Source organism: Cervus canadensis, chromosome 13 (genome assembly GCF_019320065.1).
Source record: "Cervus canadensis isolate Bull #8, Minnesota chromosome 13, ASM1932006v1, whole genome shotgun sequence".
In the NCBI taxonomy this organism is placed as follows: domain Eukaryota; kingdom Metazoa; phylum Chordata; class Mammalia; order Artiodactyla; family Cervidae; genus Cervus; species Cervus canadensis.
The window spans coordinates 8,995,018-9,013,429 of NC_057398.1; the positions used below are offsets into that span (position 1 = coordinate 8,995,018).

General features: G+C 39.4%; 1 protein-coding gene across 1 annotated transcript in view; it reads right to left on the reverse strand.

Annotated features, from left to right (window-relative positions):
* INTS7 (integrator complex subunit 7) overlaps positions 1 to 18,412 on the reverse strand; it is an 86,970-nt gene that overhangs the window by 8,419 nt on the left and 60,139 nt on the right. Inside the window, exons 14-17 of the mRNA XM_043485139.1 lie at positions 7,494 to 7,688; positions 6,835 to 6,938; positions 5,518 to 5,586; positions 1,423 to 1,555 (exon numbers count right to left, since the gene is read on the reverse strand). Of these exons, the coding sequence (XP_043341074.1) occupies positions 1,423 to 1,555; positions 5,518 to 5,586; positions 6,835 to 6,938; positions 7,494 to 7,688 (501 nt within the window). The remainder of the gene's footprint in view (positions 1 to 1,422; positions 1,556 to 5,517; positions 5,587 to 6,834; positions 6,939 to 7,493; positions 7,689 to 18,412) is intronic.

An 18,412-nucleotide genomic window follows, 5' to 3' on the forward strand; every position in this document is an offset into this window, starting at 1 on the left:
TAGGGTGGAGCTTAGAGGAAATACGAAAATATTTTAACCAGCATCTCACACAAATATGTCTATTTCCTAAAGATAATCTTTACAACCTTCCTTAGTAACCAGTTTCAGTATCAAACAGCTAACTATGTCATTTCAATTCAGCAAGTACATACTGACAATCTAACGTGGAAAGCAGTGTGTAAAGGAAAGTATCTAACCTTGATATCTAATCTGACTCCTATAATTTCATCTAAAACACTTGATAAATGATGAGTTCAGAATGAGGAGAGCAGGAGACACAAGAGAGCTACAGGGAATATCAGCATCCAGTGTGTGGGGCCAGGGACACCCTTCAAGGTGTAAAGTTCAAAGACGGTGCTACGGACTGAGTGTGCTGTTGTGTCCAGACCCACATGCTGAAGCCCTAACTTCCCAATGTGTTGATATTTGGAGGTGGGCCTTTGGGAGGTCATTAAGTTTCGATGAGGACATGAGGGTGGGGCCCTGTGATGGGAGAAGAGAAAAAGAGATCAGAGCTTCCTCTCCCTCCAATTCCTGAGGACACAGTGAGAAAGCAGCTGGGAGGCTAGCAAGAGAGCCCTACCACGAAACAAGCTGGTTGGCACCCTGATTCTGGACTTCTCAGCCTCCAGAACTGTGAGAGAATGGCTGTTGCTTAAGTTACTATGTCTATTTTTTTTTTTTTTATAGGAACCTGAGTTGAATACGACACTGGAGAAATGGTCAGACAGGGAGGAGGAAATCTGGGTGGGAGTGTCGAGTGTCTTCTGTGGCTGGAAAGTCAGGGGATAAAGAGCAGGTGCTCAACAGAACCAAAGGCACCAGAGACTCAGCAGGCTAAGTGCACAGGTATACTAAGATGGCCAGGTAAAATAAAGGACAGCACTGGCGTTGCCTGGCAGGAACTGATTTACTGACAGACAATAAGCCCAGTTCCTTCTGTTTGAATTGGCCAGTGGTTTTTAACCCTCGTGGAGTGACAGAATCACCTGGGAGCTTTTAATAATACTAATGTCTGGGCCTCGCAGAGATTCAAAGATAACTGGTTTGTGGTGGGGCCTGGATATTGATGTATTTTTAAAAAAGCTTCCAAAGTGATTCTGGAGTGTACCCAAGATTGAGAACAATTGAAATCTCAGTTGAACAGTTTAAAAAAGGGGAAAAATAGTTTTATCGGCATTCTGGCAGAGCAGATTTGACATGCTAGTGTGACTACGTAGCCACTACCAGCTGTGTTAGGTAGTGGCTTTCACGGACTACCATTTCATCCTCACAACCACCATGACGCAAGTACTGTACTAACCCCGTTACAAAACAGGCACAGGGAGGTTAATATGTTGAAGTCACAACACAGTAAGTGCCAGAGACAGACAAAAACTCACTTCCACACAATAAAACCTCAATAAAACAAATGCAACTTGCCATGTAAGAAACAGGGGTATATTTCCGATTGAGTGATTCCACCTCCTCCAAGACATGATTATATACAGACATCATTCTTCTCTCATATTCACTATCAGCATGAGCTGCTCCTGTAGACCCATATTCCTGGAAACTGAAGTAAAAAATTAGGATCAATTAATCAACCAAAACAGTAATTTAATGTCAAAATGTGTCAGGTACTTTCTACACACTCTCATTTAATCTTTAAAATAACGAAGTAGACACTGTTATTTCCATTTCACAGATGAGAAAACTGAGGCTTGGAGACATTAAGTAATTTGCCTTCAGTCACATTAAGTGACAAGCTGGAATGCAAATCCAGACCTGATTTCAAATTACACAAGTCTTAATCACTTTGGTTGTTAGCTAGATGAAAAATGTTTAATTAAAAATTGTTCCTGCCATGAGGTGAAAGAGACACAAGACATCTAAAAAGGTAACTATCAATAAAGCCAGCAGACAAGGGCCAAATAACCAATAAAGATATGCAAGTCATCAGGTTATAGAAGGAGATGAGGAATGTCATAGAAGATATCAGTCCTGGATAAATCACTACACAAGTAGCAAGGATAAGATGTGAAGAGATGAAAAGTATGGAGGGCATTCACAGCTGGGAAAATGGCATGAATCCAAAGCAAGCAGGTGAAATGCACAATGGTCAGCAGAGAGCTACCAGATGGAACATGCTAGAAAACGTTTTACTCAGATTTCTTCAGTTTTCCCACTACTGCCTCAAATCCAAAGATATTTTTGGAAGTATTTCTAAATGGAAAGAGGTGGCAAAACTGCATTCTAACTAAACTTCAACAGGGCCATTGGAAAATGCAATATAGATAACTTAACTATGTTGAGTTAATACTATTGTTATCACTCCCTTATTATCCTTTTAATGCCTACTATGCACAAGGTACTTCAGCTAGATACTTTTATAGAGGTTTTCATTTAACCGACACAACTACTCTTAAGAGACAGGTATCATTACTTACCTATAGTTTATGCATAAGAGGCTCAGGGAGATGAAATTACATGTCTATATTCATACAGCTAGGAGTGAGTGATAAGGGATTTACTCACTCCTAGCTGTAAGCGCATGAGCATCTGGCTGGCTCCTAAGCTTTGTTCCCTACTCTGTACTACATCTTACGTTGCATTAAGACAAGAACCAAACCTCATTTATATGATGGACTTTACGGAAAACTACACCACACAATAAAGCATGAAGATTTTAAAGTCTTTGACAAAGTGACCTAATAAAAGGGTATACAACCAGAATACATTTTTCCATCTTCTACAAAAGGAGTATTCCTTTACTTAAAAATAAATTTTACTGAGATATGTTACAAAATCACAAAAACGCACCCTTCCTAGTCAAATCCCTACTTTTGGCCCCCAGCAACCACTGCAGTTGGTGACTGCAGCTATGAAATTAAAAGATGCTTGCTCCTTGGAAGGAAAGTTATGACCAACCTAGACAGCATATTAAAAAGGAGAGACATTACTTTGCTGACAGAGGTCCGTCTAGTCAAAGCTATGGTTTTTCCAGTGGTCATGTATGGATGTGAGAGCTGGGCCATAAAGAAAATGCATGCCAAAGAATTGATGCTTTTGAACTGTGGTGTTGGAAAAGACTCTTGAGAGTCCCTTCGACTGCAAGGAGATCAAACCAGTAAATCCTTAAGGAAATCAGTCCTGAAAGTTCATTGGAAGGACTGATGCTGAAGCTGAAGCTCCAATACTTTGGCCACCTGATGTGAAGAACTGACTCATTGGAAATCACCCTGATGCTGGGAAAGATTGAAGGCAGGAGGAGAAAGAGATGACAGAGGATGAGATGGTTGGAAGGCATCACCAACTCAATGGACATGAGTCTGAGCAAGCTCTGGGAATTGGTGATGGACAGGGAGGCCTGGTGTGCTGCAGTCCATGGGGCTGCAAAGAGTTAGACATGACTGAGCAACTGAACTGACTGAATATTCCACTGTATGGATATACTAAAATTTATTTGTTCACTCATCTGTTGACATATTTGGCTCCTTCCAATTTTTGTTGTTATAAATAAAGCTGCTAAGAAAATTTGTGTATAGGTCTCTGTAAAAATATGTTTTTATTTCTCCTGAGTGAGTAAGCAGGCATGGAACTGGTGGTCATATGGTAACTGCCAAACAGTTTTCAAAGCGGCTGAATCATTTTGTAGTCCCAACTATATGAATTCAAGCTCTTCCACAAGTAATTAATACTTGGCATTGTAGGGCTTTTCAACTTTAGCTGTTCTTTCTAGTGGGTGTTAGTTTACCTCGCTGTGATTTTAATTTGCATTTTCCTGATATTTAATGATACTAAGCATCTTTTCATGTGCTGATTGGACATTAATATGTCTCCTGTTTTGAAGTGTCTCTTCAAATCTCTTGTCAAGGGCTTCTCTGGTGGCCCAGGGGTAAAGTATCCACCTGCCAATGCAGGAGATACAGCTTTGATCCCTGATCCAGGAAGATTCCAGAGGCCGTGGAGCAACCAAGCCCATGCCCCACAGTTACTGAGCCTGTGCTCTAGAGCCCAGGAGCTGCAACTACTGAAGGCCGAGCACGCTACAGCCTGTGCTCTGCAACAAGATAAGCCTCCTCAGTGAGAAGCCCACACCCCACACCTAGTGAGGAGCCCTGCTTGACCCAACTGGAGAAGAGCCTGAGCAGCAACAAGAACCTAGCACAGGTAAATAAAGAAATAAAATCTAAAAAAAAAGTAGCTTGTCAATTCTTAAAAATTGGGTTATCTTGAGTTTGGTTTCCTTAATATTCTGAACACAAGAACTTTGACAGAGTATGTTTGACAGTATTTTCACCCTGCAACCTATCTTTTCATTCTGTTAATGGCATCTTTCAAAGAGCAGAAGTTTAAATTTTTAAATCCAATTAAACAAATTTTTCTCGATGGTAACTGCTGTTTGTGCCCTTGCTGACATCAAGGTCATGGAGATTTTCTCTCACGCAGTATTCTAAAAAGTTTGGAATGAATCAGATAAGTGGGAAAAAAACAGCCAAGTGGCTTAGTCTGAGAGTAGACGGACTTCAAAACAGAAGGCCAGGATTCTGATGCTGCCTAGGAAAAAAAATGGTTAAGTCAGTGCTTTAGGATAGAGAAATTTAAAATGCTTTGTTTAGACATGGAAACAATCTAAATGTCTATGGACAGAGGACTGGATAAAGATGCGGTACATGTATACAATGGAATACTACTCAGCCATTAAACAGAATGAAATCATGCCATGTGCAGCAACATGGTGGACCTGAAGAGTGTCACACGGAGTGAAATGAGTCAGGCAGAGGAGAATTATCGTATGACATCCCTTATATGTGGAATCTAAAAAGAAATGATACAAATGAACTTACAAAACAGAAAGAGACTCACAGACTTAGAAAACAAACTTATGGCTGCTGGGGGCAGGGCTGGGAAGGCATAGTTAGGGAGCTTGGGAAGGTCATGTACACACTGCTGTCTTCAAAATGGATAACCAACAAAGACCTATTGCATAGCACATGGAATTCCACTCAGTGTTATGTGCCAGCCTGAATGGAAGTGGGGTTTGGGGGAGGATGGATACATGTATAGCTGAGTCCCTTCGCTGTTCACCTGAAGCTACCAGACTGTTCATTGGCTATACCCCAATACAAAATAAAAAGTTCAAGTTTGAAAAATAAATAAATGAGTATTATAATAGACATCCTTTCATTAAAAAATAATAATTAAAAAAATAGAATGCTTTGTTGATAATATTCTGAGAAGCAGGGGATATGGGTTCGATCCCTGCTTGGGGAACTAAGAGCCCACATGCCACAGAGCAACTCAGCCTGCACATCACAACTACTGAGCCTGCGAGCTCCAGAGCCCGTGTGCCACAACGGGAGATGCCCAAGGGCCGCAACTACTGAGCCTGCATGCCACAACCAGAGTCCGGGCACCACAACACAAGATCCCAGAGGATGCAACAAGGATACTGCACGCTACAATGAAGGACCAAAGGCCAAATAAATTGTAAACATTTTTTTAAAAATGAAAGCCTTAAAAAAAAAACAATACCTTGCTGATTCTGGGTCCAAAATGAGGGCTTCAATTGCATGAGATATCAGTAAACAGCTCTGCTGCTGTCTGAATTATGTTAAGGTTATATGTTGTACATGATAATAGAGAAATGTACTACAGACTTTACATTTCAATATTAAACAAGGCAAGATGAAAATCACCATAGTCTTGGTGAAGGTAACTATGTTACCAATTCAAATAGTCTGTGGCAGTTTTGATTTTTTCCTTTTAAGGGATATATGTTGTCTGTAATAGTCCCAGGAAGGATGCTTCAGAGGTTCATGTTGCAAAGAGGAACCCAAGCAACAGGCTCTGTGATTCACTCACAAAAGCTTTATCTTAGATATAGGTGTTTCACTGATAAAAGTTAAAAACCACCACCACAATAAGGGTCTGCAGAGTGGTTACCCTGGAGATTCCTAGACTGGGGCTCAAGGGATCTGTTAACCCTCCTGAAATGGTATGCAAACTTTGGGGGGGTTTGTGCATATATGCATTTTTTAGGGGAGAGAGTCCAAAGCATTCATTAGGTTTTCCATCAGGTAAGCCAAATTACCAGAAATTATTGATTTATAGGTGCTACAACTAAAAAGCAATTTATCTCTTTCCTCTTTTCAAAAAGGATCTGAGGCTACTAATAAAAAAATATGGAGAACTAAAGATGGCTTAGGGAACAAAAGTGATGACTGAAACAACTGAATATATCATAAGGTGATGGAATCTAGGGTTGTTAGCTGTGAAGAAAAGAAGGTGAGGCAAGAGTGAAAATGGCTTTCTGGTGGAAAAATGTTTTGTAACTCAAGTGAGCACCAAGACCTCAACACTGAACAAACCTCGGTTTTGGATGCTCTTCTCAAGAGGAAGAAAGACCACCCACCATTGAGTCACCACCTTTTAAAAAGCTTGGTTGAAAAAGAGAAGTATAATTATACTGCTCATACTGGATTTCAAAAAAAAAAAATCATTACTTAACAGTAAATTTGTGGGCTTCCCTGGTGGCTCAACTAGTAAAGAGTCCACCTGCCATGCGGGAGACCCGGGTTCGATCCCCGGGTTGGGAAGATCCCCTGGAGAAAGGAATGGCCACCCACTCCAGTATTCTGGCCTGGAGAATTCCACGGACTATACAGTCCATGGGGTTGCAAAGAGTCGGACATGACTGAGTGACTTTCACATAGGAAATCTGTAGGGTTATCTAACATATATTTTAGTTAAGCATATCTGAAGTATTTACTCTACATTTAAAAGAATACTTTCAAAAAAAATAAAAGAATACTTCCGAGGAACAAGAAATATCAGGCAAGTTTAGGATACAGTTCTACGTTCCTCAAAGTTGCCGAATCAGCATCAAAAGATGCCTGATAGAGATCCCCATATCGGGAAGCAAGGCTTCGGAATTCTTCCATGGACAGCTTCATCTATAAAGAAGGAAAAGTATCAATTATGATAAATAAACAAACATGCTATCATTATTGTGTAAATAACATAAAAATCGAAACCTAAGAAAAAAATCCTCAATTAAAAAATGCAAAAAATACTTTAACTTTTTCATTTTCAATTCACTCAGTTTTATAAACTGTTGAGAATTAACAAAGGTGGCAAATGAAACCACAAATGGGCATAAGATTATAATAATTTACATACCATGTATAGAAACAAAAACTATTGCATTTTTAGCTTCTTCAAAGTTCTACTAAAATAAATAATAGCTATGAACATCCCGAAGTTTCTTTAAAATGTATGTCCTTTCTCTTTATATATAGCATGGAGTGAGGTATCATCAATCATTTTGTCATTTTAATAAGCTTTCATAGCTTGTGTTTTGCAAAGCAGATGAGTTTAGAAGCATTTGCTGTTGCTGATAAGTCAAACCACTGATTTCTAAACTTCAGAATTTTTTTTATCTCACAACTAACCTCAAAAACCTCTAAAGTGTAAATAAAAACTGCACTGAAAATAAAGTTAAGGCATGCCTGATTGGAGATGCGACCACACCGCTGAAGGTCATTCCCTAAGGTCATGGCAATTGTCGTGGCGATTGCAGGTGGGGGGCTCGTCTTGAGGCTATTACAAGTACAGATAAGTTGACAGAAGGCTTGTAGAAGGTCAATCCTGAGCTTTACAAATTCACACTGAAAACTTAAAGGATTCAGTGGTGTACTGGCAGCCTGGGGAATGAAAAAAAAAAAAAAAGATATTTAAGATGAAGTAAACATAAAAGGAAGATGGTGAAGGGCAAAGTATTTGTCATAGTCTGTGTAAAAGACCAATAGTTCTAACAGTGATGGTTAAACACCTGTAACGAGAGGACATAATATAGAAAGGAAGACATTGTTATTAGCGGCAACTCTGAAAATCTAGGTTCCATCAACACTGAGGATCCTTCCTTCCTACATTTGCAAAGACCTTACAACACATGGATCAGCTAGACCGTCAGCAGTAAGATCCCATATAAAGGATGCTTCATGGACATTACCACTCTCCCCAGATTCCCTTATTATATTCCTACCTTTCCAACGTGAAATTTTCATGCTGGAATCATTAGCAGAACTTTTAAAAGGTGGGAGTGGGGAGAAAAGGAAGGCAAGGGCAGGAGAAATATACTGTTAGACAGTCACTGCTTAAAAAGCATGTTGCCGGTAGAGCTGAGGCAAGGCACAGCCAGATTATGAGGGGCCTGCAAGCTACAGGCAAAGCTCTGGATTATATTTTAAACATAGTAAAAAGGCAGTTTCAACAACAACAAAGAAAGCATGTTGCCTCATGGCTGCTTTCTTCCATGACTAGTCCAGGTCCACTTTATTTTACTTATTTATTAATTTTTAAAAATTTGTTTCTTTCTGGCTGCACTGGGTCTTCGTTGCTGCACATGGGCTTTCTCTAAGATGTGGCGAGCAGGGGCTACTCTCTAGCTGTGGTGCTCGAGTTTCTCACTGGGGGCTTCCGTTGCAGAGCTCGGGTTCTAGGGCTCACAGGCTTCAACAGTTGCAGCTCATGGGCTCCAGAGCTCTGGCTCGGGAGTTGTGGTGCACAGACTTAGTTGCCTCGTGGCATGTGGGACCTTCCCAGACCAGGGACCAAACCTGGTCCCCTGCATCGGCAGGTAGATTCTTAACCACTGGACCACAAGAAAGTCTCAAGCCCAGATTAATTTTAAAAAGAATTTCTCATTAGACATTTAGAATGCACAGGGAGGCCACCAAGGAACAGGTTATAACACACAAGTTTCAATGAGAATGGAAAAGAGTCAGGGGTAAGTCTTGAACAGCAAAGAGCAGCATCAGCTAGGCAAAGGAGGCAGAGAATGTAAATCAAGTCAGTGTAGACAGAGAACTAAGACAACCTTTAACTGTTCATCAACTGCGCTAGGGGAGAACCTAGCACGGTGTGTTCAACAAAAGGCATATTAAAAATACATTAATTTAACAACAAAGAAAGTACAATGAAATTAATTTTATTCTCTGACATGACTCACTTAAAACCTGCAGATGCTGTTTTCTTAGTATCTCATACTATTCTTGTACCGGAGAGCCTGCTTAATTCTGGAACTTTAAATTTTCAATTCTGGAACTTTAAGGTATGTGACTTGAGGTTCCAGAATTAAGTTTGTAATATTATGCATCTGGCCAAGTATCACATATTGACCTCTGTGAGGTTCTCTCTAGTTTTAAGTGTCAAATGGTTAAGTTTTATTACTTGGCAGCATTTGTATTTTACTCTAGGAAACAGCCACTTCCTATATCCTTTATGACAATATACACTTGCTATAGTATCCCTCTCAACTGCAAAGCTACGTCTATATAAAATTATATAAGCTAGAGGTAATAACTGTAATCAATGTATCGAATTCTGTGCTTTTCAAACTTTTGGGATGTTTTGTTCTAACTGTGAAACAGTACAGATTTGGATGTAAAAGAGACTATTTCAATTGTTTTTAATTTCTTGGAGATCTAATTTGCTTTTACAGGAAGATAAATTCCCCTTTCCTCTGCCTCTTATGTTCCTACTTGCTATTTTTAATTTATTGCTTTTCAGTAACTTTAGAAGGGTCAGAGATACAAGCAGGTGTATATGATACTGTTATATACAGTGCAGACCATCTTATCAGGCAAAAAAAAAAATTGCAACATTGTCCTAACATTCATTATAAAACTGAGAGCAAAGAAAGATGTAGTTATAATGAGAAAGATTTACTGTTAGCCTGGATTTATTTCTGACTAACAAGAAATATTTGATTGATGATGTAAGATGGCAGCTTTGAAAGTTATTGTGCATCTTAGACTGTGGTACACTGAAGGAAAAATACGCTAGATATAGTATGCATGTTCAAAAACAATACAGAAAGGCTAAACTTGTGCTAGAGGTCAAAGACTTTAAAAAGGTAGTGTCATCCACGAAAGATAGAAAAACATAAAAGTAAAATTTAGACTATAGCACAATGAACAATGCCAATGAGAAATAAAAGGAATATTATTTACTTTTCTTTATGCTGGGGCTAAAGCTTAAATAGAAGTGGGTTCTAAAGTCAGCAGGTAAAGCAAAAATTGTATATAATCACAATTATTCTTGAAAATTCCTCAAGAAAGAATCACCTCTAGTAAATTTAACATAGGTGAAAATACAGCAAACTCAGAGGTCTCCTCTACCGCTCACTCTGGGGTACAAGCTATTTGAGAAAAACTGCCCACTATTTAAACTGCTATTTTGCTTCCCCATTATTGAAATAGCTATTTTTTTCCTTCATTCTTGTTTTTTGCTCTCTTGATTGTTTTTAAAAAAACCTAAGTGCTAGTGCTGAGACACTTCAACCATGTCCAACTCTGTGAGACCCCATGGACTGTAGCCCACCAGGCTCCTACATCTGTGGGATTCTGCAGGCAAGAATACTGGAGTGGGTTGGCACTTCTTTCTCAAAAAACAAAAAAAAGAAAGCCCGAACGTAAGAGTTAAATCTTGTTAAACACACATATAATACTGCTTCACAGAATTTCTGCCTTGTGGTTCATATCCTCATTTCTACATGGATCAGCTAAAAAAAAAAAACTCCCAATGTGGCTGAAAGTAAAGCTACTTGATAAACTCAGTTTAAAATATTTATATACATTGTGATAAAGAACACGGAACAACCAAGAGTGAACCACAGTGTAAATGATGGACTTAAAGCCCCTAGTAGCCACTATTCTACTTTCTTTTTTTTAACTTTTAGTATTTTATTCATTTTTCATAGTTTTATAGTATTAGTAAAAATAATGGTCATTATAAATAAGTATAAAATGGAAGTTGATGACAAAATAACCCCAGGTCTTCCTTGACTCCCACCCTCCCCCCAAAAAACTAGCTGCTGCCGCTGCTACTAAGCCACTTCAGTCGTGTCTGACTCTGTGCAATCCCATAGACGGCAGCCCACCAGGCTCCGCCGTCCCAGGGATTCTCAGGCAAGAACACTGGAGTGGGTTGCCATTTCCTTCTCCAAAGCATCAAAGTGAAAAGTGAAAGTGAAGTCTCTCAGTCTTGTCCAACTCTTAGGGACCCCATGGACTGCAGCCTACCAGGCTCCTCCGTCCATGGGATTTTCCAAGCAAGAGTACTGGAGTGGGGTGCCATTGCCTTCTCCGCTAGTATATGGCAAATATCCTTTTCACATGTTATCTCTAGGCATATATTCACTTTGTGGTGGTGGATGGTTTAGTCGCTAAATCGTGTCTGACTCTTGCAACCCCATGGACAGTAGCCTGCCAGGCTTCTCTGTCCATGGGGTTTTCCAGGCAAGATTACTGGAATGGGTTGCCATTTCCTTCTCCATCTATTTCTGTTTCTATGAATCTGACCACTTTCAGTTAAGTGGAATCACAATATTTGTCTTCTTGGGACTGTATTTCACTTAATACAAGCTCAGTTTTTGAAAGAATAGGCCAAGCTTAAGGCAATGCTAAACTAAATAGTCTTAAACCAGCCCACCTGTTAAGAACAAATGGAAAAATGAATAAAATGTTATCAACATCTATCTGAAAACACTGAATAGCTATAAGCAACAAGAAACCAAAATCACGGAGAGGTGGGCAATTCAAGGAGGTAAGACTGACATTTAGTGACATCTGCTAATTTGAAATCTGCTATCAGGAGTCAGAGAAGCTGAACAGAGCTTTCATCAATCTCACAAAACTAAGAAGAGGGCTGTAGAAAACATTTCAGGCTTTTGTCTGTAACTTCAAAGAGCTATACTCTAGGAGTCAGGAGAACCAAAAATAGACTGATTCTTCTAAGGATTGAAGCTTAGCTTTGAATCAGCTCAATCCTTGGTTGGATTAAGTAACTTGCCCATAGTCTAACTCTCCTCCAAAAGCAAAGATAATATAATTAGTATAATTTTCACACACACTGTCCAAAATTAAATTAAAAATAACTGAGCATGCAACAAAGACAAAATTCCTCAAACCAAGAGGGGGAAAAGGGTCAAAGACACAAACTGTAATAGATTCAGATAATGGACATATATGAATTTCAAGATAACTATAATTAGCATATTAAAGAATTTCAATGACAAGACAGAGGATCCTAAACAAGAACTACAAAATATAAAATAATCAAATGGAAATTTTGAAACTGGAAAAACACAATAAATGAAATTAAGAACTTAATGAATGAGTTCAATATATCAATTAGACACAATGTAAGTGACAATTATGGGAATGGAAGACAGACCAGAAGAAAATATTGAGCTAAGTATGGAGAGATTAAAAAAAGTAGAATATACAGAAGAGAATGAAGAGATACATGAGACCTGGAAAAAGAATTAACAAGTGTTAGGAAGCATTTAACAAAAGGCTTCCTGTGTGCTGTTTTGGATCTGTCAGGAACCCTCTGGCCCTTACTGATTCCTGAATATTCAGGAATTAAGAGGAGAGGCACGCCTTTCCCAGGGCTGAGGAATCCAGGCATTTCTCATTACAGTGATAAGTACCCTCTTCCTTATTATGAGCCAAATGGTAAAAGGTGATCGTTTGCAACTCTCTTTTTGATAGGGATCATCTTATGTTTTGTAAGTCTGGAATTTTAATCTTTGTCTTTGCTGAGAATAACCACCTTGTAAGGCAGTATATATGCCCACGCCATGTTGACTAAAAACACCTTTGCTCCATCAGAGCTTTGGTCCCCATGTCTTTCTTTCTTTCTATTCCTTCTTTTTGTCTTTCTCTCTCTCTCTATTTCTGGCTAATTCCTTGGAGTGCGGAGGCCCGCTGAGCTCCCTTTCTTGCCCGGGCTTCTAAGACCCTCTCGAGAAGGCACACTGTGCCTTCACCCACTCGAGAGGGCACCCGGTGCCCACGTGCAGCAGCGCGAGCCCTAGGAACAGGGCTCTATTGGCTTTCCGCGTAAACCAGGGGATGTCAGCCTCTTTCTCTCTCTTACTCTGGGAACCACCAGGCTCCGGTCCATTAAAGGACCAACAAGCGCTATCAGCCTCTTTTTCTCTCTTACTTTCTTATCGTCGACTCTGGACCACCAGGTTCCGGTCCATTGAAGGCCCAACAAGTGGCGCCCGAACAGGGACTCTGGTACACGTAGCTTCGGACGGAGTGACCCCCAGGGCCTACTGAGGCCGGTAAGTATTAAGACATGGGTCAATTGGCTGGAAAGCCCCCTCACTTCTCTACTTTACCCCCTGTACAACAGAGGCTCTCTGAATTGCTGGCTTTGCATTCGCAAGTCTCTGAAGCTGAAGGTTTCTCCCCCTTTCCAGTTTTAAGAAATGCTGACGCTCAAGGGCAGATAATACCTCAATATGAAGGTATTAACTTTTTTCACATGCAACAAATGAAAAAGGCTGTAACTATGTATGGCCCACATTCGCCTTTTACTAGAGAGATTCTAAATGCTCTGGCATCTAATATTGGAAACTTTATTCCCTATGATTGGCGAATTTTAATAAAAGCTCTCCTTAAACCAGGAGAGTATCTTCAATGGACAATGTGGTTTCAAGACATAGCCAGAGATCATGCTAACAGAAATGCTTGAGCTGGCGCTCCCCAAAACCAAATTACTTTTGAAATGTTAACTGGCACCAGACAATTTGATGCTATAGCTCAAATATGATGTACTCCTTTGTTGCATGATCAATTAAAAACAGTGGCCCTTGAAGCTTGGGATTGAATTACTCCTCAAGGGGAACCTACAGGTAGCTACACTAAAATATTGCAGGGACCTAATGAAAAGTATGCCGATTTCTTAGCTAGATTACAAACTGCTATTTCTCGTACAGTAATTGGAGAAGAAGCTAAAAAGCAACTAGAGAAATTACTTGCTTATGAAAATGCAAATCAAGAATGTCAAAGGGCTATAGCCCCAATTCGTGATACAGGGACAATTTTTGATTACTTGAAGGCTTGTTGCAATATAGAATCAGAAACTCAAAAGATGCAAATGCTAGCTGAAACAATGGTTGCTGCCTTAAAAATAGGAAAATAATAGATGTTTTTTACATGTAGAGATAAAAACCATTAAAAAAAAAGACTGCCCTTAAAAAGTCAAAAAGATTAAAAAAAAAAAAAAACACCTCCAAAAATCTGCCCTCGCTGCCGTAAAAAAATGCATTGGGCCAAAGAGTGTAAATCTAAATTTGATATTAAAGAAAAACCTATTCCAAAAAACTCCAAGCAGGAGACCTCCCGGGTCCCCTTCAACAAAAACCAGGGGCAAATTCCATCTTTTCCCTCAAACCCTCAACATCCGGCAGTGTTGTCCTCGATATACCAGCCCTAAACTCCTTTACCCTCAAGAAGTCCCCTCTAGAATACCTACTAGACTTTTTGGGCCCCTGCCCTCAAACCTTCAGTCTTTAACTTGGCTGATCTAGTTTGACATAACAGGCAGGAAAGCCAGGGCTCTCCAAATGGAAGAAATAGGCTGCAAGTGCCAGACATTTTTATCTCTCTTAAGCGGCAGTAGGAAACAAACCAGCGATATTTTTTCTTCTCTATACAAATTTAAAAGGAAGTTTCTCTTAAAATACTGTGTTGCCATAATGACACCTGGTTTCACTTGAAGTTAACTATTCTCAAACCCTGAGTTAACCAATGCATTTTTCTTATGGAAATATTTGTCTTAAGCTATGTTAATGTGCTATACATTTACCCCAGACTCTGTCTTCAAGTTGGTTCTGCCTAAGACTCAGAACAGACTTGACAAATCGGTATGTTTTACTCATGCAAATGTTCTCTTAAGATATGTTAATGGGTGGGAGGGGGGATCGGGATGGGGAATACGTGTAAATCTATGGCTGATTCATATCAATGTATGACAAAACCCACTGAAATGTTGTGAAGTAATTAGCCTCCAACTAATTAAAAAAAAAAAAAAAAGATATGTTAATGAAACTGCATTTGCTTAGAAACCTGACTTTCTTCAAGATTCATGTCAATCATTTTGTGGCCCGAGACAACTCACCTGGTGCTAAGGTTATCTCAAAGTGCATGTTGTGGGTGAGGGGCCTGGTGCTATTCTCTTCAGTTTTGAGACATTTCCTTTCTCTAATTAACAGACTGCTGGTAGTTATATGACACCTGGCTAAAGACTAGCAGGGGGGCACTCTTTCCGCCCCCTTCTGATGCCTATGTCAGAGGCTTTCTCTATCTCCTTTATACTTTAATAAAACTTTATTACAAATAAGTCTCAATTTGAGAACACATTATAAACTTATACTGATTTCCAAATAGCTTTTCTGGAATATTTTGGAGAAATTTCATTTCATTATCCTTCTGGTAAGCTGCAGAATTTCTTCAAAAATACTGAATTTATTATTTCTCACATTATCAGCTCACAGCCTATACCACAAGCTGAGGTTTTTTTATATAAATGAGACTAAAAACGCCAAAGCTTCTTTCTGGTCTCTTAAAGAATACAAAGTCTTTTACACTAAATTCCATTCTGCTCAACAAAATAAATTATATGCTCTTATTCAAGTTATTTGCCTATATCCTTACCCCATTAATATAGTCTCTAATTCTAAATATTCAGTTTTTGTATTAAAAGATACAGAAACCTCCACCATAAACTCCTAGTTCTATTGAAACAGACACTGGCCCTGCCTATATTTCTAGATACTTTAAACAATTTTTACCATCTTTTTCTATTAAACATGTTACAGGCATTCCTTATAATCCACCGGCACAAGGCATAGTCAAACGAACACATCACACACTAAAGTTACAAAAAAAAAATTAAAAAAGGGGGAATACACAGGAATACTGCTGTGTATACTGTGAATACTACTTATCTAAAGCAGACTTTACTAGATTCCAACATAAGATATTTTCTAAACTCATAATTATTGTTAATACAGCTCTATTTGTTTTAAAATTTTTAAACCTACCACAGGGAAATATTTTAACAAGAGAAGAAAGACATTTCGAGGAATTGAAGGACACTTCTCTTCCTTTGCCCATTTGGGACCAAGATAGGTTCAATAAACAATAGAAATTTGAGAAATTAATCTTACGGGGAAAGGGATATGCTTGTATTTCCCCAGGTGGATCCAACAAACTTTTTCCTCAGAAAATTCGACCCAAGGGGGCCCTCGACATTCAAAATGGAAACAACAAGAACCCTGGGAGGAAGAAATTCCAATACAGGCCATGGCGGCTCTAAAGATCTCCAGAAAGCACCGCCCTCAGCGACATCAACCCCATGATCTCCCCACTTGCGGACAAATAAAAACCCTCACTAATCAAGTTAAGAATCTGATTTCCCAACAGGGAATGCCTCAGAGTCCTGAAACCTTATCGCTATGCTCCATTGGCCTGCAACCACCGCCCCCCCACCCACCCAACCCCCCTTTTATTTCAGGTGATAAAATGGACGGAGAAAAGACCCATCTTATCAACCAATGACTCCACCCATATGCCCCCTCCCTAGAACCCTCACACCATGGGGCGGAGGGAAAACTAATTAACATTTCTTTAGGTTATGAAGTCCTTCCTTTGTGTATGGGCCCAGCAAAATTATGCATAAACGTTGGCCGACAAACTTGGGCTTTCATTCTGCCTCCAAAAGACGACTTTCGGACATTGCTGCTCTTTTTCTGTCTGTGAACCATGTTTACTACTGAAACTTTAGGGAAAGAGTTAGGGAAAGAACAAAAAACATTATGTAAAAGATTTCTAACACAACGTTGAAACACTACCATGACAAAGAACTTCTTGGCTGACACCCTCCTCCTCCTCAAATCATCCTCAATAAACAAATTGGACCTGAACTATAGACATATAAAACATATGGAAACTTGCTGCCAACACCAAAGAACTTGGGACTCGGACCAGACATTTCACAGAGACCAGTCGTGGTCATAGTAACTATTTCTTTTGCTATAATCAGTCATATTTTATACAGGCCTGTGTCCCACTTCCTTTTGTTATAGCTATAAGAAATTTACAACTTGATCTGTAACTTGTATTAATTGCCAATTTTGTGTTACTCCTGTTCATTTCAATCATAGTACCTACAGTTGGGAACAAATCAAATTTCATTTACTTGATAATGCCTCTCTGAATGTACAATTACTGCAAAAAGAAAATCTTTAAAACTTTTTCTAAACATCTACCCTCTTCCACTAATTTGGAAACTTTAGCTGAACAAATTATCCGGGTAGACCCACAAGGATGATTTCAAAGTATTACCCACAGCATCGGGTCTAGAACTGTAACTTTGGTGATTGTCTTGTATCGTCACCTTTCTATAAGGTTGGTTAATACTAACCAAACTCATTTGGTCAAGACTTTTTTTTTTACAAATATAATAAAATGGGAATTGTCAGGAAGCATTTAACAAAAGGCTTCCTGTGTGCTGTTTTGGATCTGTCAGGAACCCTCTGGCCCTTACTGACTCCTGAATATTCAGGAATTAAGAGGAGAGGCACGCCTTTCCCAGGGCTGAGGAATCCAGGCATTTCTCATTACAGTGATAAGTACCCTCTTCCTTATTATGAGCCAAATGGTAAAAGGTGATCGTTTGCAACTCTCTTTTTGATAGGGATCATCTTATGTTTTGTAAGTCTGGAATTTTAATCTTTGTCTTTGCTGAGAATAACCACCTTGTAAGGCAGTATATATGCCCACGCCATGTTGACTAAAAACACCTTTGCTCCATCAGAGCTTTGGTCCCCATGTCTTTCTTTCTTTCTATTCCTTCTTTTTGTCTTTCTCTCTCTCTCTATTTCTGGCTAATTCCTTGGAGTGCGGAGGCCCGCTGAGCTCCCTTTCTTGCCCGGGCTTCTAAGACCCTCTCGAGAAGGCGCACTGCGCCTTCACCCACTCGAGAGGGCGCCTGGTGCCTACATGCAGCAGCGCGAGCCCTGAGAACAGGGCGCTATTGGCTTCCGGCCTAAACCAGGGGATGTCAGCCTCTTTCTCTCTCTTACTCTCGGAACCACCAGGTTCCAGTCCATTCGAAGGACCACAAACAAGGGGTACTTGGAGTCACTGGCTAAAGAGATAAGGGCAAATGTTCCATAACTGACCAAAGTCATCAAGCCATATATTCAAGAAGTACTGTGAACCCCAAAAGGCACTTATATTGATAGGAGTATAAACTGGAAACCACCACAGACAACTTTTTGGCAGTATTTATTAAAGCTGAACTTAAAATATATCCTATGACCCAGTACTACCATCCAGAAAATAGGCACACTTCTACCAAAAGATGTGCAAAGAAAGTTCATAGTCAAATTATTTTAAATAGCCCCATCCTGGAAATAACTCAAATGTTAATAAAAAAAAGATAAATAGATTGTTATAACAGTCATCCAAAAGAATATCATGATGAAATGAAATTAACAAACTACTACAATATGTAACAAAACCCACTACTGTATCACACAAACATAAAGCTGAGTAAAGAA